At 43.3% G+C, this 27,978-nt stretch overlaps 2 protein-coding genes across 3 annotated transcripts in view; both read right to left on the bottom strand.

Annotated features, from left to right (window-relative positions):
- Positions 1–27,978, bottom strand: part of LOC311289216 (tripartite motif-containing protein 16-like) — a 696,468-nt gene that overhangs the window by 230,667 nt on the left and 437,823 nt on the right. The window lies entirely within an intron of this gene.
- LOC311289212 (guanylate-binding protein 4-like) lies at positions 20,249–27,962 on the bottom strand. Of its 2 annotated transcripts, none has more exons than XM_084407032.1 (10): positions 27,719–27,962; positions 24,514–24,706; positions 24,288–24,415; positions 23,960–24,069; positions 23,436–23,632; positions 22,995–23,237; positions 22,098–22,378; positions 21,630–21,842; positions 21,426–21,528; positions 20,249–20,997 (listed from the first exon to the last, which is right to left on the bottom strand). In XM_084407032.1, the coding sequence occupies exons 2-10, from the start codon at positions 24,686–24,688 to the stop codon at positions 20,555–20,557; spliced, it is 1,893 nt and encodes a 630-aa protein (XP_084263158.1). In that variant the 5' UTR covers positions 24,689–24,706; positions 27,719–27,962; the 3' UTR covers positions 20,249–20,554. The 2 variants fall into 2 exon arrangements, with proteins under 2 accessions (XP_084263158.1, XP_084263157.1); XM_084407031.1 differs by lacking the exon at positions 27,719–27,962 and adding an exon at positions 25,390–25,521.

Here is a 27,978-nt window from a genome sequence, read left to right on the forward strand (position 1 = left end):
CCTCCGAAACGCATTCGAGATGGATTTGAATCCGACCACTTGTCCAGTTTCATCTGGAATGCAGACATTCCAACCTGCAAAAAGTCGTTTCAAGGCATTTTGGTTTGTTCGGCCCAGATTATCTGGGAATGTGAGGCATTTTCAGAGGCATTTACTAAGACATATTATTGGGAGATATAAAGTGAGAAATTATATTTAGTAGGGATGCAGTGAAATTTCGGCCGCAAATAAATATCGGCTGAAAATGGTATTTGGGGTTTTTGGCTGCAAATGTATGCCTCCCCTCAGTGTTCAGTGCTCAGGTTTCAGTCTCGCTCTAGCCATGTGACGCTCCGCTCAATATTGTAGTAGTAGTATACAATTGTTGGAAACTTTATTCCTTCATCAAAGCAAGACCAGGAGATGTTGGGATATCGTTCAAGCAGAAGTTCTTTATTGAGGACTTCGCTGAGCGTTGCTGCAGTCATCCAACAATCTAAATCTAATACAGTATGCATTGTAGTTATATACATTCCAAGGGGGAGGGATTACATAGAGGCGGAGACTCTGAACAAAGCATACAAAGGTGGTGATGATTTGATTCTATTGATGTTTTATTAACAAGGTTCGGGAGGAGCACGTTCAGATAATTAACACAAGTGGAAAGCACTCAGCAATCAATGGTGAGAGGTATAAATACTCAGCAGTCTCACCTCATTCCATTGACAGTTTTTGCAGCAGTTTAGTAGCTTCTTCTCAGCTCTGCAGCCATGTCTCAACGCCCAAGCTCTTCCTCTGACGAAGAAGCAAACTTTGCCAGGGAGGCACCTGCGCATTCCACCGGTCCCACGACCATACCTCCTACGCCGGATGTTGCACCTGAGCGCCAGGCTTCTTCTCGCGGCCGCACACCGGCCCGAACAGCCCTGCGCTCACCAAGGCGCCGTGGCCAGTCTTCACCGCCCCCGGCAAGACTTCCATCTACTTCTCCAGCTTCCTCCTACCGCTCGGCCGTTCCGACGATCCCACCTATCGGGAAATGGACCGTAGCCGGATTAAGACAAGCACTGGGGAATTCAGACATACAAGCTTCGCGGAAAATGAACAAGGCGGAGCTGTATGATCTGTTCGTTTCCTTACAGTCAACTCCCAAGACGACCCACAGGCAGAGCAAAGCCCGTAGGGCCCAAAAATCGCCTGCCCAGTCACCACTATCGTCTTCCCGCACAGGATCCGGATCGCTTCGTCCACCAAGACGCAGCAACAGGCCTTCAGCGAGCCTGGGCCGCGCACCAGATTCCGCTATGGCATTTCCACCTCTCGATGAGGCCCAGCCCTCCACCATGGCTTCTGCTGCCACAGCGCAGCAAGTAGCCGGGCCCAGCGGCCTCCCCACAACCACTCAGTTTTTTACTCCAGCTGTTTCTAACTCTTTTCCTTTTCAGTGGCCTCCAGCTCCCGTCGCAGACATTAGCACGGGGCTATCACCGATAGCAGCACAGGCACATCCATTTCAACAGTCTCATCCAACAGGTTACATCCCTGCCCACTTTCAGTGGCCTGCAGCTCCAGCAGCTCAATCAAGCACTGGCCCGCCTCCGTTTGCAGCTCATTCACACAATCCTTCGCATCCTGCAACTAACTTTCCTTTTCAAGCCACAACAGGACATCCAAGCGTGAGGCCGCCGCCGACATTCGCAGACCCGGCTCACGCCCTTCCCAGCTCTATGTTACAAAAATCACCTTATTCTCTGTTCACAGCAACACCGATGCCCGTGCCGTCCAACGCAGTCGCCATGGAACCACCACCAGTATCCCAAAACATTCGTGCACAGATCCTTTCAGGTGCGGATGTAGATCTTTCCTCTCTTCTCTCTCTACTCCCCTCAGCCGAACCTGACCATCAAATAGATTGTGGGGATTTCTCGGTCACCCTGAAAAACACAAACACTCACTCATCTCGCATTCTTTCGTTTTCTGAGTTTTCAATTGCTTTTTCCCGCTACACTGAAATAATCTGTTCAGCTTTCCCCCACAGGCGGCGCGAACTGAATGACTACCAATCTATCATAGCCGAACTCGCGCTGTCCTATGGGGGTGGGCATTTTTATACTTACCACCGACTTTTTTCAGCCAAAAGCGCCGTGCGAGTCGCACAGTGGAACCAGTGCACATACTGGGGCGCACTCGACCAGGATCTTTACAGCAGGGTGTTTCTGGGCTGTAAAAACATCACTTGCGCAGTCTGCAGGTCAGTAACACACACGACCACGTCGTGCCCGGAGGTTAATTCTTCCTCTCTCCCCTACCCAGAAAAAAGCAACGCTAGATCCACCAGCTATGTGCCGCGTGCTGCAACCACCAGCGCAAGGCAGGACTCTGCTTTTGACGAAAGCAGGCAGCCTTGTAATTTTTTCAATGCAGGCAAATGCCAAAGATCGCGCTGCAGGTTTATGCACATCTGCAGCTTCTGTGGTGGCGCTCATGCTCACATTGTATGTCCAGTTTTCAAGTCTGTGAATAAAAAATCTAAAAATTATTGGGAGACTCCTGTAAATATTTTGCGCATGCACTTCGAACTAGCTTATCACCCGGATGCCGAATTTACTGATTATCTGCTGTCAGGTTTGAAAAATGGTTTTAAGCCCAGCTTAGAATGTCCGCTTTCCCAAAACATCATATGTAAAAATCTCCAATCCGCCCTTATAGAACCTGAAGTCGTAGACAAACTGATCAAAAGAAGTTGAGTCTGGCTTCATGATCGGTCCATTCGACAAACCGCCATTTAATCTGTTTCGTATCAGCCCCATCGGAGTGGCTACAAGGAAATTCTCGGGTAAAAAACGTCTAATAATCGACTTATCAGCCCCGCATAATTCCCCGTTCCCAAGCATAAACAGCTTGATCCCTCTCGACGAATTTTCGCTCAAATACCACGACATAGATCAAGCTATCGATATGATCAAAATCGCAGGTCAGGGTGCTTGGCTCGCAAAACTCGACGTCACATCTGCTTTCAAAGTAATGCCCATCCATCCAGGTTTATGGCATCTTTTTGGAGTGCGCTGGCTTGGGAAATATTATTTCGCAGTACGTTTAACATTCGGATGCAAAAGCAGCCCGAAAATATTTGATATGCTATCAGAAGCCGTTTGCTGGATCTTGTCGAACAACTACGCAATTCCTTACCTTATTCATCTGTTAGATGATTTTCTAATAATCTCGCCTCCCGATGCTATCCCAGCTGCGCACCTCCTCACAGTACAAAACGTTTTCTCAGAGCTAGGATTTCCTATCGCACAGGAAAAAACCATGGGCCCTGCAACATCTATCGAGTTCCTAGGAATTCATTTGGATTCAGACAAACTCCAAGCATCCCTCCCCAAAGAAAAAATCGATCGAATAATCCTCGTCTCTTCTACTTTCCTCGAAGAATCTAATTTTTCAAAACGCGAACTCCTGTCCCTGCTCGGACATCTAAACTTCGCAATGCGCATCATCCCGCAGGGCCGCCCCTTCATCGCGCATCTCCTCTCACTTGCGTCCTCCGTCCACTCACTAGAAGACCGCATTTCTATAACCCAAGCATGTCGCGACGAACTTGGGCTATGGATAACTTTTCTTAAACAGTGGAACGGCCTCTCTTTTTTCTACAACAACCTTGTTTCATCCCCCACCGACATCCAATTGTTTACAGACGCTGTGTCACGGTTCACGGATTCATTGACTCGCCTTGCTATGTGTGTGCGTGTTGTATGAATGGGCGCGGCTCATCAGCATGGCTCGTTATCGCTGATGAGCTGATCAGCGCCAGCTGTTTTGAATGAGAATGTCCTATATATTGTTTGTCACCTCGTCTTGTCTTTGTCAGATGGTTGTGGAGGTTCTCAGGCTCAGCTCACAGTCTTCTCTTCCTTGCTCCAGTTTCTGTTCTGAGATTCGTCTGCCTGTTCCGAGGATCTAGTTCCTGTATTCCTGTTCCGAGATTCGTCTACCTGTTCTGAGGATTGTCTGCGGTTCGTCCGTTGCTGTCTGCCCACTGAGTCCTGCGTTGCCGAGCCTGAGTTTCTACGTTGCCTTATATCTCTACCTGCACTTCATCTTCTATTGTGTTAATAAACACCAGTATTCACTTGCTATTGAATCCTTGACTTTTCATTCGCGCCATGACAGAACCATCTGACCAGATCATGGATTCAGCGAGTGCAGCCACATTGCAGCAGATGTACGCCGGTAATCACGCCCGCATGGACCGTCAGGATGAACAGATCGGTGCCTCGGGTCGGGCGATACAGGCTCTGGTAACGCAGGTGTCCGAGCTCACCTCTCAATTACAACGTCTGAGAGGTCCCGCTGCGCCAGCACCGCCCCCGCCTGTTCCCCCGGAACCTCTCAACATCAACCGACCAGAGCCGCGCATCCCCACCCCCGAGAGGTATTCTGGAGAATCGAATATGTGCCGAACCTTTCTAACCAAATGTTCGATTTACTTCTCTCTTCAGCCTGTGACGTTTTCCTCTGAGGAGAGTAAAGTGGCACTAGTGATGACACTGCTGTCTGGACGCGCGGCTCTGTGGGGAACAGCGGTGTGGAAGAATCAACACCCGTGCTGCTCCTCGTTCCAAGCACTCGAGCAAGAGATGAGCCGCGTGTTCGATCGCGCGGTCGCCGGACGCGAGGCGGCTCGCCAACTTGCCGATCTCCGACAGAACAACAACTCGGTTTCCGACTATTCCATCCAGTTCCGGACGTTGGCCGCCGAGTGCAAATGGAACGAGGAGGCGCAGTGGGACTTGTTCCTGCATGGGTTGGCTGATCGTGTTCAAAAGGAGATCTACACGTTGGATTTACCCAAGACTCTTGATGAACTGATTGAACTGGCATTACGAGTCGATGCACGATTACAACAGAGAGCTAATCGGTCTTTACGGACTCCAGTGGAGGATTTCGCTGAGTTTCCCAGTTTCAGGGGAGTGAACACGGTCAGCCCCTCGAACGATCCTGAACCCATGCAGGTAGGTCGAGCTCGGCTCTCCCGGGAGGAGAGAGAACATCGCCGCTCGAGAGGTCTGTGTCTCTACTGTGGGGAGGCCGGCCATTTCATCTCCAACTGTCCTTTAAAAGGCCAAGCCCGGCGGTAGGACGGAGGCTACTGTCGGGCGGGATATCCTTGACCAGACCCTCGAACGCCACCCTCCTCCCGGTGAGACTCCAGTGGGCAGACCACACCTTCAACGGCCAGGCGCTGGTGGATTCAGGAGCGGAGGGGAATCTTATGGACTTTTCCTTGGCACAGAAACTTCACATCCCCATCACACCGCTGGAGCACAGTATCACCATTCACGCATTAAATGGACAGGAACTTCCGGGCATCACTCACACCACTGGACCCATCACACTTATCACCTCGGGTAACCACACTGAGAAGACCTCACTATACCTCACTCAGTCACCTCACGCTCCCATTGTCCTGGGTCATCCGTGGTTGGTGAAACACGGACCCAGGATAGAGTGGGGTCAGAACTCCGTGTCCACTTGGAGTAATCAGTGTTATGCCTCATGTCTTTCGTCTGCTGTTCCGTCTGTTTCTTGTTCTGTGTTGCAGGAGGAGCCAGTGAATCTGTCTAACGTGCCACCAGAGTATCTCGACCTGAAGGAGGTGTTCAGTAAGTCTCGGGCTGCTTCTCTTCCTCCGCATCGTCCCTATGACTGTGCTATAGATCTACTGCCAGGTACGTCTCCGCCTAAGGGCAAGTTATATTCGCTTTCTGTTCCAGAAAGGGAGGCTATGGAGAAATATATTTCTGATTCTCTAGCAACTGGATTCATCCGCCCTTCCTCTTCTCCAGCGGGGGCGGGATTCTTTTTTGTGGGGAAGAAGGATGGTTCACTGCGACCTTGTATTGATTACCGGGGGTTGAATAACATCACGGTAAAGAATACTTATCCTTTGCCGTTGATGTCTTCAGCCTTCGAGAGGTTGCAGGGAGCATCTATCTTCACAAAATTGGATTTACGTAATGCATATCATTTGGTTCGCATCAGGAAGGGGGATGAATGGAAAACCGCGTTCAACACCCCCAGGGGGCACTTTGAATATTTGGTTATGCCGTTCGGGCTTTCCAACTCCCCAGCGGTCTTCCAAGCACTCATCAACGACGTGTTGAGAGACATGGTAGACCAGTTCATATATGTTTACCTGGATGACATATTGATTGTTTCTTCGTCTCTCCAGGAACACGTTCAACACGTCAGACGAGTGCTTCAGAGGTTGCTAGAGAATGGGCTTTTTGTCAAGGCGGAGAAATGCGCTTTTCATGCACAGTCTGTTCCTTTCCTAGGGTACATCATTTCGTCTGAGGGAATGCGAATGGATCCTGAGAAGGTTAAGGCTGTGGTAGAGTGGCCAAGTCCAGATTCCCGTAAGGCCCTACAGAGGTTTCTGGGGTTTGCCAATTTCTACCGGCGTTTTATTCGCAATTTCAGCCAACTAGCCGCGCCTCTGACTGCCTTGACCTCCCCCAGAACGGCGTTCAGGTGGTCAGACACAGCTGAGGCTGTGTTTGCTAAACTGAAAGGCCGCTTCGTTTCAGCCCCCATCCTTATAGCCCCTGATCCGTCACGTCAGTTTGTGGTGGAGGTCGATGCATCAGAGGTGGGGGTAGGAGCAGTGCTATCCCAGCGTTCTTCCACAGACGACAAGATGCATCCCTGCGCGTTTTTGTCCCGTCGTTTATCGCCTGCCGAACGTAACTATGACATTGGTAACAGAGAGTTGTTGGCAGTTAAGTTAGCATTGGAAGAATGGCGTCACTGGTTAGAGGGATCGGGGGTACCTTTTATCGTCTGGACCGATCATAAGAACCTGGAATATATCAGAACCGCCAAAAGATTGAACTCCAGGCAGGCTCGGTGGGCACTTTTTTTCGGTCGTTTTGATTTTTCTCTCTCGTACCGCCCGGGTTCCAAAAACATCAAACCCGATTCTTTATCGCGTATTTTTGACCATTCCGATCGCCCGTCTACTCCCGAGTGCATTTTACCTGAGACCCTATTTGTCTCCACACTCACATGGGAGGTCGAGTCGAAGGTCAAATTGGCCTTAGAAGGGGTAACGCCTCCGCCCGGTTGCCCACCGAATCGTTTGTTTGTGCCGGAGGGATTACGGTCCGACGTCATTCAGTGGGGTCATTGTTCCAATGTAGCTTGCCACCCAGGAGTTAATCGCACTAGTTTTTTAGTCAAGCAACGGTTCTGGTGGCCACTGATGGCTCGTGACATCCACAGTTTTGTTTTGGCTTGCTCGGTTTGTGCCACTGGTAAGACTTCCAATCGACCCCCAGATGGGTTACTTCAACCGCTGCCTGTCCCTTCGAGACCCTGGTCCCACATTGCGCTAGATTTTATCACCGCCCTCCCACCCTCTCAGGGCAATACGGTCGTTTTGACTGTGGTGGACCGGTTCTCGAAGGCGGCTCATTTTATTCCCTTGCCCAAATTACCCTCAGCCAAGGAGACAGCGTTGACCGTTGTAGATCACGTCTTTCGCTTACATGGCCTCCCGATAGACGTGGTTTCTGACAGAGGACCCCAGTTTGTGTCCAAATTTTGGCGAGAGTTTTGTAAGTTACTGGGAGCGACTGTCAGTCTGTCCTCAGGGTTTCACCCCCAGAGCAATGGTCAAACCGAGAGAGCCAACCAAGATTTGGAAAGGGTGTTACGATGTTTGGTCTCCAAGAATCCTTCCTCCTGGAGTCAGCAACTTTCAATGGTGGAGTACGCGCACAATACGTTACCAGTGTCGTCCACGGGCCTATCTCCATTTGAATGTAGTGTAGGTTACCAGCCACCAATTTTTCCCAGTCTGGAATCCGAGGTCGCGGTCCCCTCCGCTCACGCCTTCGTCCAGAGGTGTCACCGCACATGGACTAGAGCCCGTGAGACTCTACTCCAGGTGGGGGCGCGCACCAAGGCTAAAGCCGATCGCCACCGGTCCAAGCCTCCCGTATACGTCGTTGGTCAAAAAGTGTGGCTTTCAACCAGGAACATTCCTCTACGCTCCGTTTCTAATAAGCTTGCTCCCAAATTCATTGGCCCGTTCACTGTCACCAAGATCATTAGTCCGGTGGCAGTCCGCCTCAACCTTCCTCCAGCGTACAGGAGAATTCATCCCGTTTTCCATGTATCCAAGATTAAGCCTGTGTTTCGATCAGCGATTAACCCGCCAGTTCCGGTTCCTCCCCCGCCGCGTCTCGTAGATGGGGAACCTACTTATTCGGTCAATCGTATACTGGACTCAAGGCGGAGGGGACGCGGATTCCAGTACTTGGTGGACTGGGAAGGTTACGGTCCGGAGGAGAGAAGTTGGGTTCCGGCTAGGGACATCCTGGATCACTCCCTTATCGATGATTACAATCGACAGGTAAGGGTGTCTGGGAACGCCAGGCGGCGTTCCTAGGAGGGGGGGTACTGTCACGGTTCACGGATTCATTGACTCGCCTTGCTATGTGTGTGCGTGTTGTATGAATGGGCGCGGCTCATCAGCATGGCTCGTTATCGCTGATGAGCTGATCAGCGCCAGCTGTTTTGAATGAGAATGTCCTATATATTGTTTGTCACCTCGTCTTGTCTTTGTCAGATGGTTGTGGAGGTTCTCAGGCTCAGCTCACAGTCTTCTCTTCCTTGCTCCAGTTTCTGTTCTGAGATTCGTCTGCCTGTTCCGAGGATCTAGTTCCTGTATTCCTGTTCCGAGATTCGTCTACCTGTTCTGAGGATTGTCTGCGGTTCGTCCGTTGCTGTCTGCCCACTGAGTCCTGCGTTGCCGAGCCTGAGTTTCTACGTTGCCTTATATCTCTACCTGCACTTCATCTTCTATTGTGTTAATAAACACCAGTATTCACTTGCTATTGAATCCTTGACTTTTCATTCGCGCCATGACACGCTGCCCCCTCTATAGGGTTCGGGGTTTTTTACCAAGGTCGTTGGTTCGCGGCTCCGTGGCCACCTCAGCTCCAGGACATATCTCAATCCTCAGCTCTATTCGAGCTTTACCCTCTCGTGGTAGCAGCTTTCCTGTGGGGAAAAGAATGGGCCGCAAGTAGCGTTTTAGTGCATTGCGACAACGACACAACAGTGCATTGCATTAACAAAGGCCGTTCCCATTCACCCGCTCTGATGCCACTCTTAAGACGTCTCATCTGGATTTCGGCTTGCGACCAATTCATTATCATTGCTAAACACATCCCTGGGTCAAAAAACCAAATCGCTGACTCTCTGTCTCGTTTTCTGTTTCAGAAATTCAGGATGCTGGCTCCAGAGGCGGATCAATTCCCAACTCCAGTTCCTCGCTATTCAGAACTAATATTCCCGTAACCCATCCGTTAAAACCTCTGCTTGACGCATCACTCGACACTATCCTCCAAGCAGTATCTCCCAGGACCCTTCAATCCTATGTTACTGCTTGGAGATGTTTTAAAACGTTCCATGTCTCTTATAACTTGCCTTTCCCTGATTTTTCTCTTCTCTAAATCACCTCTTTTATCTCCTACCTTAATATCTCTAAGGGCCTGCAAGTTGGGTCCATCAAAGGTTATTTAAGCGGCATCCAGTTTTTTCATAAATTGATGTACGGCGCTCCCTCCTCTGAGATAAACAATTCACAAACCTCACTCCTGATTAAAGGGATTCAAAGATCCCAGCCTACCCGTCCCGACGCCAGGCAACCTATAACGCTAGACATTCTCACCATTTGTATTCGCACCCTTCGCACAGGCTACCAAACTCTTGATATCGCTCGCACACTCGACGCCATGTTTATCTTAGCCTTTTTCGGCTTTCTTAGATGCTCAGAACTCGCCATCACTTCCAAATTTGACCCAAAAATCCATCCCACCATCTCAGACTTATCAGTACTAGATGGCGAAACCATTTCATATTTGATCAAACAAAGTAAGACTGACCAATCCAAAAAAGGTCACTTCATCTACATTTTTAACCTCGCTTCGCAAATCCAACCATACCAGTCAATTCTGGCATATCTGCAATGGAGAAGTTCTCAGGCTAAATCTCCTCTGGTACCCCTGTTCTTAGATGAATCCAAAAAACCCGTGACACGTTTTTGGTTCCAGAAACACCTCAAATCCGTTCTCCAACAGTCAGGCGTTCCAGCAAAGAATTTTTCAAGTCACTCATTCCGCATCGGGGCAGCAACTTCAGCAGCCCAAAAAGGCCTCTCCCAACAGCAGATTCAAGCCCTTGGGAGATGGTCCTCCGATGCTTTCCAAAGCTACATCAGGACCAACCGGTTCCATATTAAAAAAGCTCACCAAACCCTCATCGAATAGAAAAAAAAAAAAAAATTCTCTTCTTTACTGTCTCTTCTTTACTGTCTCCTCTTTCTGTCCAGCGAGCATTGGTCTCACAGCGGACGGAGTGAGAACTTCCCAGTGGAGCACTTACATTTTCTCTTTCATCCAGCGATGCAGTATGAGAAACTCCTGGGCAAGCACTCACCTTCCTGTTTCCTTTCCGTCCAGCGAGCATTGGTCTCACAGCGGACGGAGTAAGAACTTTCCCAATGGAGCACTTGCGTTTTCTCTCTCATCCAATGATGCTGTGTGAGAAAATCTCCTGGGCAAGCACTCACTTTCCTGTTTCCTTTCCGTCCAGCGAGCATTGGTCTCACATTGGACGGAGTGAGAACTTTCCCAGTGGAGCACTTACGTTTTCTCTTTCATCCAATGATGCAGTATGAGAATCTCCAGGGCAAGCACTCATTTTCCTGTTTCCTTTCCGTCCAGCGAGCATTGGTCTCACAGCGGACGGAGTGAGAACTTTTCCAGTGGAGCACTTACGTTTTCTCTTTTCATCCAATGATGCAGTGTGAGAAAATCTCCTGGGCAAGCACTCATTTTCCTGTTTCCTTTCCGTCCAGCGAGCACTGGTCTCACAGCGGACGGAGTGATAACTTTCCCAGTGGAGCACTTACGTTTTCTCTTTCATCCAATGATGCAGTGTGAGAAAATCTCCTGGGCAAGCACTCACTTTCCTGTTTCCTTTCCGTCCAACGAGCATTGGTCTCTCAGTGGACGGAGTGAGAACTTTCCCAGCGGAGCACTTACGTTTTCTCTTTTCATCCAATGATGCAATGTGAGAAAATCTCCCGGGCAAGCACTCACTTTCCTGTTTCCTTTCCGTCCAGCGAGCATTGGTCTCACAGTGGACGGAGTGAGAACTTCCCCAGTAGAGTACTAATGTTTTCTCTTTTCTTCCAGCAACGTAGTGCGAGGAAATCTCAGAGGCAAGCACCCACCTTCCTGTTCTGTAAACTACAAACCGCTCCCGTTTACAGACCAACAGGGGACGTCAGCCGGGCAGGGAGCCACCATTACGGGCCTTCCCGGTCAAGCATCCAGGCCTTCTTGAGATACCAGCCCGCCAACTCGGCACTCATTTGGGGGATCTTTAGTCCGGCGGCTGTCCTCTGCTTTAGCTTTGGGGGGAGTACTCTGGGTTCGGGCTGAACTCCGAGCTCGGAGCCCTTTAGCTTTGGGGGGAGTACTCTGGGTTCGGGCTGAACTCCGAGCTCGGAGCCCTCCCTCCGGACAGCACGCCATATACGCATTAAACGTACCCATTTAAATTATATGTAAGTGTGAACTCGTGAAATGATGTTTTATTAACAAGGTTCGGGAGGAGCACGTTCAGAAAATTAACACAAGTGGAAACCACTCAGCAATCAATGGTGAGAGGTATAAATACTCAGCAGTCTCACCTCATTCCATTGACCGTTTTTGCAGCATCCCTCCACCACCCCTTCTCCACACTTCTAGTACTAAACACTTACATACGGGGGGAGTACTCTGGGTTCGGGCTGAACTCCGAGCTCGGAGCCCTCCCTCCGGACAGCACGCCATATACGCATTAAACTTACCCATTTAAATTATATGTAAGTGTGAACTCGTGAATCAAGTGAAAAACCAGTTTGGCAGGTTATCTGGCTTGCTCAAGAGAAACAGACCCATTCAGCATAACACTCTATTGCATTGCTAATCCAATCAGCCTAACGATTCAACGTCTGGGCCAGGGGCTCCGAAAGCCATTTGGGCTCCGAAAGCCATTTGCAGAACAAAAGGTGACAATGGAAAAAACAGGAATTGCAACTTTGCTGAGCAGAATCATTCGTGTGATATCATCATCTTAACCTTAAAAGCTAAATACAATATTATTCACCATGATGTTATGTAAGGAAGCATATCTGAAATAGATTCTTAAATTTGTAATCATTCACTATGTAGTAGTATACTTGTTTCTGTTTGCAATAGACCTACTGTGCTGTTGCATGGTATGGTATAGCTGTGCTGGGCAATGCTGGAAAAATGAAACTACCCGCTCGTTCACTGGTTCGCTCCCCGCTGCTCTGATAAGAATAGCATAGGGCTATATATTATTTTTAATAATTGGTCAAAAATGTTAAAACCATATGAGGCCAAGGCACTCAAGAATGTAGAAAATATATAAAAGCCTTTTATTCATGGCTATAACATTTTAAAATGTCACATATAGCCACAAACAGATTCAATTTAGGCTTTTATTCACATTTAAATATTGATCAGCGAACATAAACAGAAGCTCAACCAAACCTGCTTGACTCACGAGAACTAACCTCATTGGTTCTCACACGTCAAGCGAACATATTTGAGCTTCCGTTTACCACAACTGATGCGAGTTGATGAATGTTTATATGTGAATAAAAGCCTAAATTCAATCTGTTCATCGTATAAAGTCATCTTGTCTCTGTAAAGGAATTTTCCCTTAACCTATAAAACTGTTGCGTCTACTCATCGACACAGAGCGTCTACTAATCGACACTTAATAAATAATAAAACTGTTGCGTCTACTCATCGACACAGAGCGTCTACAATCGACACTTAATACCCTTTATACTCTAGCTCTTGCGTCTTCAATCGACATCTGGCCGAGTTTCTTACTCTAACTTACTTGATTCCCTAAACTGACCTGCTGCGCAGCAGAAATGAACAGACAGACTTTCAGCAAATGTCCTCTAAATGCTTTAATAACGGCCGGGAGAGTCTTCGAGCAGTTCTCAGAGAACTCTCCCAAGAAGAATCAAGGCCGGTGGATCTCAGACAAATTCCATTGAGACATCCCACCGTAAAACACATATACAACAGTTTTTATAGTATAGAGGTATGACATAAATGTCAGGCTGCATTACATAATATCCCCACTATTTGATTGGTTCTTCATATGCAAACCCCTCTGTTACTAGGTAAAGCAAACTCTGATCTTGTGGTGACTTCATCCGTAATCACAAGATCCTAACAGACTGTCTAGTTTCATTTCCCAAAACTGTTATTTTTACATACATACGCACACAGTCAAAGACACAAGTTTTCCATTGGTTTCGTACAGTACATCCTATTCCATTGTTAGATGTTAAATAAGGTTAGATGTTAAAAACATGGTTAGTTTAATATACAGTTTAAAATCTCCACGACATCTCTTCAGAACATTTGGACTAAACTATGGAAGCTTGTTTCCGCCACAAAAAATAAAATAAATAATAATAATTGCGACTTTTTATCTCACAATTCTGACTTTATATCTCGCAGTTGTGACTTTATTTCTCAGAATTGTGACTTTTTTTCTCAGAATTGCGAGATATGAAGTCAGAATTGTGAGAAATAAAGTCGTAATTTCGAGATATAAAGTCGCAATTCTGAGAAATAAAGTCACAATTGCGAGATATAAAGTCAGAATTCTGAGATATAAAGTCAGAATTCGGAGAAAAAAAGTCGCAATTCTGAGAAATAAAGTCGCAATTGTGAGATATAAAGTCAGAATTCTGAGAAATAAAGTCGCAATTCTGAGAAATAAAGTCGCAATTGCGTGTTATAAAGTCAGAATTGCGAGATATAAAGTCAGAATTGCGAGATATAAAGTCAGAATTGCGTGAAATAAAGTCGCAATTGCGTCTTATAAAGTCAGAATTCTGACTTTTTTTCTCGCAATTGCGACTTTACATCATGCAATTCTGACTTTATAACACGCAAGTGGGAGATATAAAGTCAGAATTGCATGATATAAAGTCACAATTGCGTGTTATAAAGTCAGAATTGTGAGATAAACTATTCTGAGGTAAAAAAAAAAAAGGCCGTCTTTTTTTCCCCCCTTAGAATTGGACTTTATATCTCACAATTGTGAGAAAATATGTCAGAATTGCGATATATAAATTCGCAATTGCGTGTTATAAAGTCAGAATTGCGTGATATAAAGTCTGAATTCTGACTTTATAAGACGCAATTGCAACTTTATATCTCGCAATTCTGACTTTATAACACGCAATTCTGACTTTATTTCACGCAATTCTGACTTTATATCTCGCAATTCTGACTTTACAACACACAATTGCGACTTTATTTCACGCAATTCTGACTTTGTATCTCGCAATTCTGAGAAATAAAGTCAGAATTGCGAGATGTAAACTCGCAATTGTGAGATAAAAAGTCGCAATTATCATTTAATTTTTTTTATTTTGTGGCGGAAACAAGCTTCCATACTAAACCGCTCAATTCATATGGATTAGTTTTACAATTTCGTCAAAGTGGTAGTTGTGTAGCTGTCACTGGAGGGAGAGTAAGCGCTCAGATTTCATCAAAAATATCTCAATTTGTGTTCCGAAGATGAACGCAAGTCTTACGGTTTTGGAAGTAATTAATGACAGAATTTTTATTTTTGGTTGAACTATCCCTTTAAATTGTCTTTAAAATATGAGAAATGTTTTATGTTTGCAGAATTAAATGACTAAACCTTTTAACTTGCAACAAAATAAAAGCATCAAATCAAGATGTGTAATCAAGAAAAATAATTGATTTCTTATTTGATTCTGGCAGTAGTTTAACTACTGTAAAACGTGACTTAAGACATTTACTGGTCAATGTTTCTGTGAAAAAGTCTAATAAAGAGGCCCGAGATTAAAACTATCTTTAAAATGCTAAATTATTTCATCTGCTTCATCCTCATCTGCACTTCAAAAATGTAGGCCATATGTTGTATTTTTTTACTTAGATTTATTTATTCAGCTCACATCTTGTAGCTAGAATGCATATTGCTTGTCTGTTGGGATCGGGAAAAACACTGATTCGACAGGCTAAATCAACTGCACCCTGTACTTGCTCTCCACGTCAATTTGTTTGTTCTATTAGAGTAAACCGGAACAAAGTGTTTTTTGCTAAAATTCAACTTAAAATATTACACAGTGTAGCTTTAAATTAAACTGAAAGTACATTTAATTAGGTACTTTACATTTAATGTGATGCTTTACGCATTGCTTTTAGATTATGGGCTCTTCCGTCTTGCCCGATCACTGTCTTTTAAGGCCACATTTACACATAGCCGGGTATTTAGAGAAACGAATATTTCTCCCCCTCAGTTTTCAAAAATAACATCGTGCACACAACATCGTTTTCAAAAAAGTTGTCGTTTACATCAACCCGCATAAATACGCCGTCGAGCAACATCATAATTATGCCAAACCTATGGGTGGCAGTGTAGAGAGAAGGATAAAGCCATGCAAGCCAATCAAAATCCTCAAAATCGACAACAACGAATAGCACGAGCGACTTCCAGTTCCTTTCAAAACAACAGACATGGCGCGAAATTCGTTTGTGTGGACAGACAGCGAAGCAAATGCAAACAGGCCAAAAACGTTTGCACAAAAGTAAAAATGAGTACCACCTTAACAGCATCCATGATCAAATAGTAGCCAAACAAACTCTAAACATAGGGCGCTCACATGACGTAAGCATTTTCTGGCGCATAATGTGACGTTTGAGAACCTAAAACCCCGTTTCTCCCAGTTGACACGGCAACACATAACCAGCGTTTTCAGAAATCTCCACTTTGGCCGGAGTTTTTAGAAATAATCGTTTTCTTGGATAAAAACGGCGTTTTCGTGTAAATGACAGGCCAAAACGCACAAATATCTGTGTTTTCCCATCGTGTAAACGGGGCCTAAGTTTACCAAAGGGCCATCACAGTTTCAAAGAATCACAAATTGTGGCACTATAGCATCCTTAACCCCTAGAATGATGGCCCGACAAGCCAATGCTGGCACTCTCCCACTGCTATTACAACTCAAAAACATTTTAACCAATAATGACTCTGAATGAAGATTTCCTGAGTGAAATCAGAGAAGAAAGAGCATGATACTGTCACGATATGGAGAGCGAGGACTCAATTGCAGAGGCTGAATGTTTAATAAAGATAGAAAGTAAATCCAGGTACAAATGAAAACAAAGCAGGCAAACAAGATAAACAGGTCTTTAGATAGAGGAAACATAGATATAACGAACCAGCACTGGACTACAAACACAGGGAGACTAAATAGGGGAGCAAACAAAGGAGAGTAACGAGTAAGGCAGGTGGGACAAGTAAATCAACAATCAGATAACAAGATGGGAGGGGCTAGACAATAGACAGGAGAGCACATGCCACAAGGAAACACATGACAAGCCATGTGCTCATAACAAACAGGACTAGAACGCAAGAACATGACAAACCGGGAAAGTCAGAGCTCTGTCACCGAACTAAGAATTAAACCAGACAGACGTGACAGATCCCTGACAGATACAAAACCACAGCTAGCAGACACTCGAGGCCAAACAGCGGAGGTGCTCTGCTGAGCTCAACACACTGATTGTGGGTGACGATTACCAGACATGTAGATGGCTAAGCTAGTAAATTTTGAAATTTTGAAGTTGTAACTTCACAACAAACTGTCAAACCATCAATCTAGCTTTTCAAAACACTTTTAATTTGGTGGACCAGTTTCAGCCCGTGGAACATGTTCTCTCAGGTGCTAAATCTAAATACATGACTTTTGCAAAACTCCAATCTTTTCTGGGGTCACAAAGGATTCTACAAATCCAATGCCCTCCACCTTCACAGACGTGGTGCAAGAGTTCTTATGGACACCTTCCATTTTTCCCACCAGCACCATGTGTCATTGTTCAACAATAACTGCCTGCTAACTAGGGGTGTAAATCGGACAGTTCATCACGATACGATACGATATCGATTCTCTCAGCCAGCGATACGATATTTGCCGATACCTCAAAAAATTCTGCGATACGATTACGATTCGATTCGATTCAGGGCTATATCGATCGATTTATTCGATATTTTGATATTATGTTCACACAACCAGTTACGTTTTTATTAACTCACAAATGCAAACAAAATATATAACATGAACGTTTAATTAAACTCTTTGAAAATTGCACACCCTCTCCCAATTGGGACATTTACAACAGAAGAGATCATTTGCAAGTACTCCGTTCTTGTTCATTTTCATAAATCATGTTTTTTTTATTATTATTGTGCATTCCAAGTAATATCAATCAAACTGCAGCTGGGTTGTTTTGATTAATAATAATAATAATAATAACTTAAAAAATACAGGTAAATTACAAAATTAAAGTTAATTGAAAGTATGCTTTAATATGTTAAAAGGTTGTTGTTGTTTTTTATTTTTTTTATTTTTTTTTAGCAGAGCAGATACATTTACATTTCATCTTTCTGAGTCAAACAAAACCAAGTAATTGCTATGATAAATAATACAACACTCGGTTAATCTTTGTAACGTAATCTCCTCAGCTGACATAGACGCCTTACAAACTTTGTATTGCGTGTAGGTTAATCACAATAACAGAGAGCTTTTCCGTGAAAATGTTTCAGCTTTTATTTTCCTTTTACGCCCTGAAGAAGATATCACGGGTTCATCAAGTTCATTGAAATTACCCATCCTCGATCACTTTTAGTCAGCATGACGAAACTCCTCTTAGCCAGCGCGTCTTTTCAAAGTACCATCTGACCTGAATACTGCGCGCTGAGTCGCTAAAATGGACTTATCGTGTTTTGTTCACCAACAAGGGTGCGACTGCTTGTCTGTTTCTGCTGTAAAACATGAACTCGCGATGCCTTGACAGCGGACAATACCGGCTTTTGTGAAAAAACTTGTTCAGTCAGTATTTCAGACACACCGGCAGACAGTATGGTTGGTGAGTAAACGAAAATGTGTGCTTTGGCGGAAGGATGTTATGAGAGAATGTGGAGAGTGTTAAAATAAAGGTGTATATCGATATTTTACGTGTGGAATCGATGCATCGTATCGTTCGACGTTATATCGATGCATCGATCCATATCGATGTATCGTTACACCCCTACTGCTAACACATGTCAGCGATATCCTGGACGACAAGTTGGATACAGTTCAGCCACAACTTCCACTGCTCAGGGAAACAGCTCAGGCTGAGCCTCACACACTCAGTCCAGATGATCATGCAGACATTAACTTCATTCACTGTAAGCCTTACTTCCCTGAGACGCTGAAAGCGCTTGGTCGTGAGCTGCTCACTGTCGTGGAAATTCTCAATACGAATACAACCTACTAAATCTGACTTCTTCACTACGGACAAATTAAACAACTTCCAGTCAGGCATTTATGCCTAACAACTTCATGCCTAACAACACTCCTTAGCCATTTTAAAATCACTGTAAGCCACCGATTCTTGGGGATTCTTACTGCTTTAATTAAATTGCCGCCTTTTTCAATTTGATAAGGACACTATGCAATATCACGATTTTGATTCTTAGCTTGATTGACAACTTTGACAAAGCAATGGTGCAAAACTCAATGTTAGTGATCTTTTGTTATGAGAAATGTAAACATTTTCGGTTCATTATGAGACTGACAGGCCGCCAGAATCTACGTAATTACTTGGAAAAACATTGGTGTATGACATATGGCAAATAATCATTTAGGTTTGTAGGTTTAGAAGTCAGTATATTGTATGTTTCTTCTTTTTTGCTCAGTTTATTATAATTATCAGTTAACTAATTTCCTTGCACCTGAACCAGAGGTTGTAGTCTGCAAGACCACCAGTGCGAAGCGGCAGATGAGCTGAAGCAGGAAAAGGCCAGCCTGATCTTGTGTGAGCACCAGAGTCACCTGGTAGAAATGGAGCAGAGACACCAAGAGAAGGTCTGCTTTCATAGAAGCTCCTCATAGATGTTTAGCTGCTATTTTCATAGCAATAAAGGCAAAGAATTAGTTGAATTAGTTCCATTTTATTTTCCATTTAGTTTTGACATTTAATAGCAAGTAGATTTTCTGCTAAAGTTTAATTATTATTTTTACACAACTAAGTTTTATATTTTTCTTAGTTTAAGTGACTTTTTGTCATTTTAATTGTTTTATACTTTTTTTTTATGCTGCAGAACCATTTAAAATGTGATAAAAAAAATGGTGACCAGTTACAGTATCTAAAGTATACACAGAGTGTGTACCGCCACATGTGCTCTGCTTTTCTGCATTGTCTTTTCACATTTTGCACTGCTGTTGAGTTTCTCCAGTGTGCTTTTTGTCTGCCACTCTTCTTCCTGACTTTCACAGGAGCAATATTATCAATTACACTTTTAATTTTTGAGTTAAAAGAAGCAAGGAGAAAATCAACAAATCAGTAGATATGCTTGGTGTTAAAGATATTGCCTGACAGCCACAAGACCACGCCGGATGCTGAGTGTGTTTGTTGGAAATCAGGAATGGTGAGAAAATTGTGCTTGGTACGTTTTTTATCTTCAAACCAAACTTGGGTATTCAGCCGACAAAGTTTAAATCTCGTCTGGCTAGCGCGCTTCCCATAATGTTTACTCATTTGGCCAGTAGGTGGAGAGTAGGTCTTTTGTGGCTCTTCGAATGCATTCGACCACGTGAGCGTCTACACTACGAAAGCAATCCTGTCAAATGTGTTTTCGTCTACCTCTGGAAGTGGTCGGTAGTGGACAAGCTCAAAACATTTTAGACTCTATTTACACCTGTATTTAGCATCATCCACTTGTGATCCAAATGACTAAAGCACATCTTAATACCAGGGCCTTATTTACACCCACCAATGCAGTCACATACAATTATAGTTTCTCTTTTCTTTTCAGTCCCTCTCATTAACATTCTCTTTTTATATCATGAGCCTGAAGGGCTTATAGAGTTGGGCACTATTTAATATAGCATATAGATATTAATCTATAGCATATTGCAAAGTAAATGTTTGTATAGTTTAGTGGGGCATACATATGGCACAATTCCATTGAAGAGAAATGGACAAATCTAATTACTTCATTATTTGTCTCAGTTACTTGTCTGAATATTGATAGTTAGTAGTACTCAGATTTTTAACCACTCCTCTGTCACGTACAGTATACACAAGCGCACACACACTGTTTATTTTTTATTTTATTTTTTACAAATACCATCTGTAAACAGTTAAATCACTAATTAACCAATTTGTCACTGTTTATAATTACTTAGCAATGACAAATAAACATAATTATGATAGATCATGGATCATTTACACTGGACACACAAAATATACTAAAATGGAATGTAATTTTCCTAATCTATCACTGAAGTTTGTGCGAAGATAGATTGTTAGATTATATATACTGTGATTTCACTCTGCAATTATATGCCTCTGATAAGTAAATTCTGATGATTTCACAAGATACAACATCCGTCTGAAGAGCGTGCATTCATCCGCTGGATGGCCTCCATCTGTTCTCTGCTTTGCTGCATCATCATAGCCATAGACTCTTCATGTCTCTTGTTGGAGTTTTCTAACATCTCTGCAAACTCTCTAGCTCTATTACTCTCAGTTTCAGCATTCTGTCTCTTGAACTCTTCCATCTCCTGGCTCATTCTGTCTGCCTTCTCCTTAAAGCCCTTCTCCAGCAGATCAGCCTGCTCCCTCAGTTTGCTGTCCATGGCACGCTCAGCCTCCTCTCTCTGGAGCCTGATCTCCTCATCCATCTTCACCTTCATCTGTCTCATCCTCTCTTCGTTACTCAGTCTCTCTGCTTCCATCTTCTCTTCAAGTTGTCGCTGCTTCTCCTCTTTAGCTTTGATTTCCTGCTTCAGGAGGGTCGCTTTCTCTGTCTCCTCTGGTCATTCATTGACAAAAAGAAAAAAAGGGAAAGAGATGTATTATAGAGACTCAAACTATGTGATTAAGAGTCTATTCTGGTGTAAGATATACGATTTTGATTTAATATATGATTCACATACTAATACACCTTTTAAGAGGAACACTTCCTTCCACTTTCAACTTCCAAAGAGATTATTTTCATCTACTGTAAGTTGCACTCTTTTTCAAAAACATGGGCTGCAGTTGTTATTGCAGGGTGCAATTCTTGGACCCTTGAAACAGCTTGTACCAAAATAAGAGGCTGTTACTTCATCTTGTCCATGTGTCCTTCAGTGTCCAGCAGCACTCTCACAAGTACCTAAACCTTTGAGCACCTCTTTCACAAGGTCTCTGGTATGAGCTTACAAACACGGAAAATGGGATTTAAAGGCTTAAGACTCTCACCCTTAATAATTTTTTCCTTCTCGGTCAGTTTTTTGTCAGCCTGCAGAATTGCTTTTGATTCCACAGACTTCTGCTTCAGAAACTCTTCCAGGACATCTTCAGCCTATTACATACAGACACATATAGAAAAAAATTGATAATTATGACGATGATCATATTTCTGTTATGTGCAGTATGTGGATAGAAGTGTAATATGGGCAAGACCTTGACTTCTTTATTGGCCTGATTTTTATAATTCTTCACAATGTCCTCCAGATCCTTGCAGAAGAGATCATAGCCACCAGGTTTGGCATAGAAACCCTGCTTGAGTTTTTCTGTCATTGTTTCCGAGAGCGATGACAAGAGATCCTCACATCGTCTCTTTGAAGCTTGCTCGTTTTGGCACAGGTATCCATCAAAGAGTTTATTAATGTTTTCCTAAAAAAAACCACAACATGCACCAGAGGAGATTTCATCTACGTATACTATGACATCTCTTCATACCATTGAACCCCAGGAGAGGACAGTGAAATAATCACACTGATTATTGGGTTTGTATTCAGAACCAATAAAGGGCCAGAAGAGAGATTGCATTTTTCAGTTGGTTGCCCAGTGTTACTGAGTCAACAGTTCACCACATCATCCTAAATTAACTGAAACTGAAAATCTGTGAAGATAGAGAAGACGGTCTACCTCTAGAGATTTCAGGTACTTCCCGTCAGTGTCCCTGAAGGAACGCTTCATGAAGGTTTGTGTCGCCATACTGCTGAGACGCTGGTGTTCTGAGGACACATCCTTCAGTTCCAGAGGGAAGGATCCCTTCAGCTTCTCCATTCCACTCTTGTAAACCTGAAGCCCCTCCTTCACTGCAGCCTCATTCTCAATCATTGACATGGCGATCACAGCATTCTCCAGACACGGCACAGCCCCACTGGAGATGGTGTCCACATACATTTTCACCAAATGACTCAGAACTTCAGAGAAGGAAAGAAGTCAAACAACATGATACGGGAAAGGTATTGAAGAATAGACAGTCATCTGTAAGTACATGCAAACTCTTAACCAGTGATCTCAAACTCAATTCCTGGAGGGCCACAGCTCTGCACAGTTTTTCTCCAACCCTAATCAAACACACCTGATCCAGCTAATCAAGGTCTTCAGGATTACTAGAAACTTCGGGTGTTTCTCAATATGCGTTCTTCAGCGATCTTGCGTCCTTGTGTTCTCGTTTTACGTCATCATTAACCGTCGAAATTCAGACCCAATTCTCAAGAACGCAAGTACAGAGGACGCATGAAAGAACCCGGATGTGTTCTTGATACCGAGGATGCATCGAATGCAGACTTGAGCTAGTACTCGCCTGGTGTCCCAGAAGTCATTGCGGCCGGTTCCGAGTTCGTTCTTCCAAGGAAGCTTGGCAAGACCGGTCTCCACGAGAACACAAGTCCGTTCTCTGCGTTCTTGGAATTGAGAAACAGCCTTCCTTGCATGTGTGAGTTGGAGCTGGTTGGAGCTAAACTGTGCAGAGCTGTGGCCCTCCAGGAATTGAGTTTGAGACCATTGCTCTAAACAGATTTATTTTTGAGTAACCTCTGCCAGTGACTGTGATTCCATCCTTCAGCTTCTTCACATGGCTCTCGTGAAAAACAAAATTGCAGAAATGATCTGTGACCTCCAGGAACTCAGAGGAAAGATCAGCAGGATCCAAGCTCTCCAAACGAGACACATTCTCTGGGGCGGTTGGAAACGGGAAAGTGAAGCACGTCCTGGAAGGGAAGAATTTTTGGATGCACTCCCTGGGCAAGTTGAACTCCATCACTTTTTTTGATGTGCCTGAAACAAATAAGCACATGCTGTAGCTCTTCTCAATTCAAGTATTATTAAACCATAAGTATTGTCCAATAAATTATGAATTTTAAAAGAGTAATACAAAAGATCTGTTGACAAAATCTAGTCACACAAACTCATTATGATTATGATAGTGATTGTGAGGACTCAAAAAATAATCTTTTTGTACTATTATCAAATTACCATGTTTGAGCTTCAGAGCAAACTCTAGGTACTCATTCTCTGTTGCGTCTTTGCCATCGATCTTTCGCTCAAGGGTGAAGTCCCTCACAGCCCAGATGAAACTAGGGAAGAACTTCACAAACTCGCTTGAATCGTCGGCATCCTCATCGGCATTTGATGATTTGACCTTAATGCACTCTGTTAGTTCAGTAACATATCTGACAGTTTGTTTAGGTATGAACACAAAGAGACTGTCAAACAACACAATTTATAGTCTAACAAAAGTTTGTCATTCATTGAAGTACTAAGCAAATTCTCAACACCGGTGCTAAATACTTTAATATCTATGTATTCATAGCCTAGCTATGAAGGAAGCAGTTAGAGGTAGATAAGTAGGTGTAGATATAGGTAAGTAGATGAAAATAAAATGTATTTTAGCACCTTACAAAAAGGGATGTCTCCTTGTTTTGACTATTAAGTTGTGCTGTATTTGTAAAAACATCAGCTAAATGACATAATAGTTATCTAGACTGTCAGAAGGATACTGCAGCTCCTCTACAGCCCTGTTGTCAATCGTCCCTCGACTGTTGTAGACCAGAGTGCTGCTCAGTAACACAGCCAGACAGAAGATGTTAGTGTCATGCTTTGAGTCTCCCTGAGAAAGAGAAAGACAATCACTGGAGATTAATCTCAAAGAAAGCTGCTCTATTTAACAGTGTTAAATCAGTGCAAATTAGTCTTTAAGTTGGGTGACCAGACGCCCCATTATTCCAGGGACACTACCATATTTCAGCTCTATTTTTAGTATCCTGACTTATTATGCGAAAATCATGTTTTGTCCCACATTTTTCAGTATTTTGTTTTTTACGTCACCTTGTCCACGTCTCCGAGTCCCTCAGTGTCCAGCAGCACCAGGGTGGTTCCTGCTTTAGTGGGGTGAGACACACACCACATCCAGATGCCCTTCGTCTTGGACTCGATGGTGCTGCCCAACGCAAATCCTGATAATGCCACACCAAAAAAACAATGACTTTTATGCATGTAACTGCATGTTGTTTCTCTCAAGCTTTTGGATCCTACCAGCACTGCCTGCTCTAACCTGTTTGTTTCCCTGCGAGGCGATTCATCAGGTAGGACTTCCCGGTGCGGTAGAGACCCACCACGGCCACTACCACCACTGGCTCCTGGATCTGCTGCAGGATCTGTAGTGCTGACTCCTGCACACACAGCTTCCCTTCTGACCCAGTGTCAATCAAGCAGACTGGTTTATCCATGATCACTGGAGAGTACAGCTGTACAACAGATACACACATTTAAAATGCCAATAAATAAATAACTGCAGTGTACTAGAAGTAAAAAGTTAAGGTAAGTTGAGAGATATTCTAGTAAATCTACAGTACACAATACAGTGATTCCCCAGATGAGCAGCTTTTTCCTTTTTTCTGTTTGGGGAAGTTTGTGTAAAAGTGTTTCTCATGTCCTCTTAACACACACATACACATGTGGAAAGAGGAACAGACAAAAGCCACAGAATATACTGACTTATAAACATTTATAAACAGTCCAATATAAACTACATCTTTCAACACATGCATCCACAATCACATAATGCACACATACACGATCACCACAAATGACACAAGCACACTGAATGAGACAAACATGCTGTAAGCTTTGTTTGCGTCCAGCTAAAATATCAGCCCCAATTCAAACTCCTCTGGTCTATAACTTTACTGGGTTTAGTTGATGAACAAAGTCATTTGAAGCTGTAGCAAGACCTGTCCCTAAACTTGATCAAGACATGTCAAGGTGTAGAGATCACTCATACAGTACCTACTCATACACACAGTCACACACATATTTCTATATGGCGACTCTCCATATGTGTAATAGCTTTTATGCTGAGCTAATGATATTTCCTATCAGTTGTATTATCAATACCCATGTAACCCATGGATGAAGGAACATCACTTACTCTTTTGCTTTACTTGACTTCAGCAGCTCGATCTGAGTTGTATACAGTTTGTAGCTTCCTGTCATTCTATCTGTATCTTAGACACTCCTTCAGGTTCGGCCTCTTAAAGCTAACTGGTCTAGAGTAAGTTAGGGGATTTCCCTGGTCTCTCAGTTTATCTCTGGTTATTCTGTGACTGACTTACATCCACTTTTATTGACTGAGCAAATAGCAATGTGCAGTTTAACTCTTGGTTTCACTTTGTGTTATGAGCAACATGTGTTAGCAAATACAAGAAACTTGGAGTCTTCCAGAATGTGTAACCACATTGTCATTGTTAATCTGTGGGGTTTTTTTTCCCCTAATGAAAGCCACTGGAAATTCCTAACAATGTCCCTGTGACTTAATCAGTAAAGATGCTGACAATGCAAAGTTAAGAGTCCAGGAAGCTCATTTACTCAACTTTCTACCATAAAACTGTGTTCAATAAGTTTACTGTTCAATGAAATGATTGCATAAAGCCTTGATACAAATATCAAACCTTGCAAGATAAACAACTACACATAACCTTGTGTCTTCAACAAACACATGGAAAGAGTTTAGATTCTAAAGTCATGGCCTGACATGCTGAGCTAAGAGCTTGTTAGAGCCGTGATCAATAAACCGTATCTGTAGCAACTCGTGATAGCAGATCCTTTAAGTGTTTAATGGTCAAAAGTAGGTGAGGGGGTAAATGACTAATTCTCTGACAGATTCTTCCTCTAGAACAAGGTATAAGTTAATTTTCTGTGCTTTCAGCAGTGTTGACATATTGTTGACGGGTAAAAGACTAAGATGGGTTGAGAAATATTCCAGCAATTCTACAGTACACAACACCAGATGGGGTCTCATTTATAAAACTGTGCGAAGGATCCTTACTAAAAATGTACGTGCGCCCGAAACCCCAAAATGGTGTACGCCAAAAAATATTCAGTCTTATAAAACCGCCAGAACCTGCACAGAATTCCCTTTATAAATCCCAGTCAGCGGAAGATTGTGCGCACATGCGTCTCCTCCCCGAAATAACCATATATGGAGCTTACAAATCCTAGTTTTACTATGCAGATCCTCATCTGCATATCATCTGCATATGATTATTCATCCACGTGATAACATGTTTAACGGTTACAAGACATTAGGAAAACATAAGATACGGATGTACCGTCACATTACATTGATAAAACTAATTTAGGAGCCTATCCTTGCCTTGTTTTTGAATAAATAAATAAAATAGTGTAAAATATATTTTAGAGAAAGTTTTTTCTCAATCTTTTCCACTGGCCGAATAGTATTTTTAATTGATTTATATTTTTAATGGAAACAGATAGGCTAGGCCTTGTTGTGCATTATGTGCAAGAAAATATTTTCTCAGACAATCTGCAATTATCATGATAAGCAATTCTCTCTGTAGTTAAAACATTAAAACACAACATGCCAGAGGAAAATCTGCCGTTAGATAAAAATGCGTCAGTTTCACTAAACGGTCCATTTAAGAATGGATGGATGTTTGCTTCATGTGATAGGCTTGGTGAGTGAAATTATATTTGTATTGTCTTTCTGTAAATGTATAATTTTCTTACAAATTTCTGTCTAAAAGTGACCAAAAAGACATTAAACTCCAGCTCATCATCGGTGTCGCCAAAACGTTCGTAAGCATGAGTCAGTTTGTGTGTGCAGGTGTGCAAATTTTCCCCTCAAGTTTGTTTTTATAAATCACAACTTATGCGTTGGAAGTGGTGTACGCCTCTTTCAGGGCCTGTTTTGTGCGTACGCAACAGTTATAAATGAGGCCCCTGATGAGCAGGTTTTCCTTTTTCTGTTTGGGGACGTTTCTGTAAAAGTGTTTCACTCGTCGTCTTAACAAACATACACACGTAGGAAGAGATACAAACAAAAGCCACAGAATTTACTGACTTGTATACATGTATAAACATTCCAATATAAACTACATCTTTCAACACATCCAGGCATCCACAATCACATAATGCACACATACACGTTCATCACAAATGACACAAGCACACTGAATGAGTCAAAAATGCTGTAAGCTTTGTTTGTGTCCAGCTAAAATATCAGCCCCAATTCAAACTCCTCTGGTCTATAACTTTACTGGGTTTAGTTCATGATCAAGGTAATTTGAAGCTGTAATAAGACATGGTCCTAAACTTTATCAAGACATGTCAAAGTGTAGAGTTAAAACACACATTTTAAAGCACACACACACAAATTGATATATGGCTTAATGTGACTCTCCCTATGTGTAATAGCTTTTAACCTGAGCTAACGATATTTTCGAAGGAACATCACTTACTCTTTTCCTTTACTTGACTTCAGCAGCTCGATCTGAGTTGTATACATGTTGTAGCTTCCTCACATTATATCTGTGTTTCTTAGACACTCCTTCAGGTTCGGCCTCTTAAAGCTAACTGGTCTAGAGTAAGTTAGGGGATTTCCCTGGTCTCTCAGTTTATCTCTGGTTATTCCTGACTGACTTACATCCACTTTTATTGACTGAGTAAATAACAATGTTCAGTTTAACTCTTGGTTTCACTTTCAAAATCAGCAACTGCA

This window comes from Rutilus rutilus, assembly GCF_951802725.1.
Source record: "Rutilus rutilus genome assembly, chromosome: 4".
In the NCBI taxonomy this organism is placed as follows: Eukaryota; Metazoa; Chordata; class Actinopteri; order Cypriniformes; family Leuciscidae; genus Rutilus; species Rutilus rutilus.

Excerpts from the sequence above, each read along its gene's own strand:
- LOC311289212 (XM_084407032.1), bottom strand. The coding sequence starts at position 24,688 with ATGGATAAACCAGTCTGCTTGATTGACACTGGGTCAGAAGGGAAGCTG. Across the intron at positions 24,070-24,287 it reads GACTCGGAGACGTGGACAAG|GGAGACTCAAAGCATGACAC; the intron begins GTGACGTAAAAA and ends TCTCTTTCTCAG. Across the intron at positions 21,843-22,097 it reads AGTACCTGAAATCTCTAGAG|GAAAACATTAATAAACTCTT; the intron begins GTAGACCGTCTT and ends GGTTTTTTTTAG.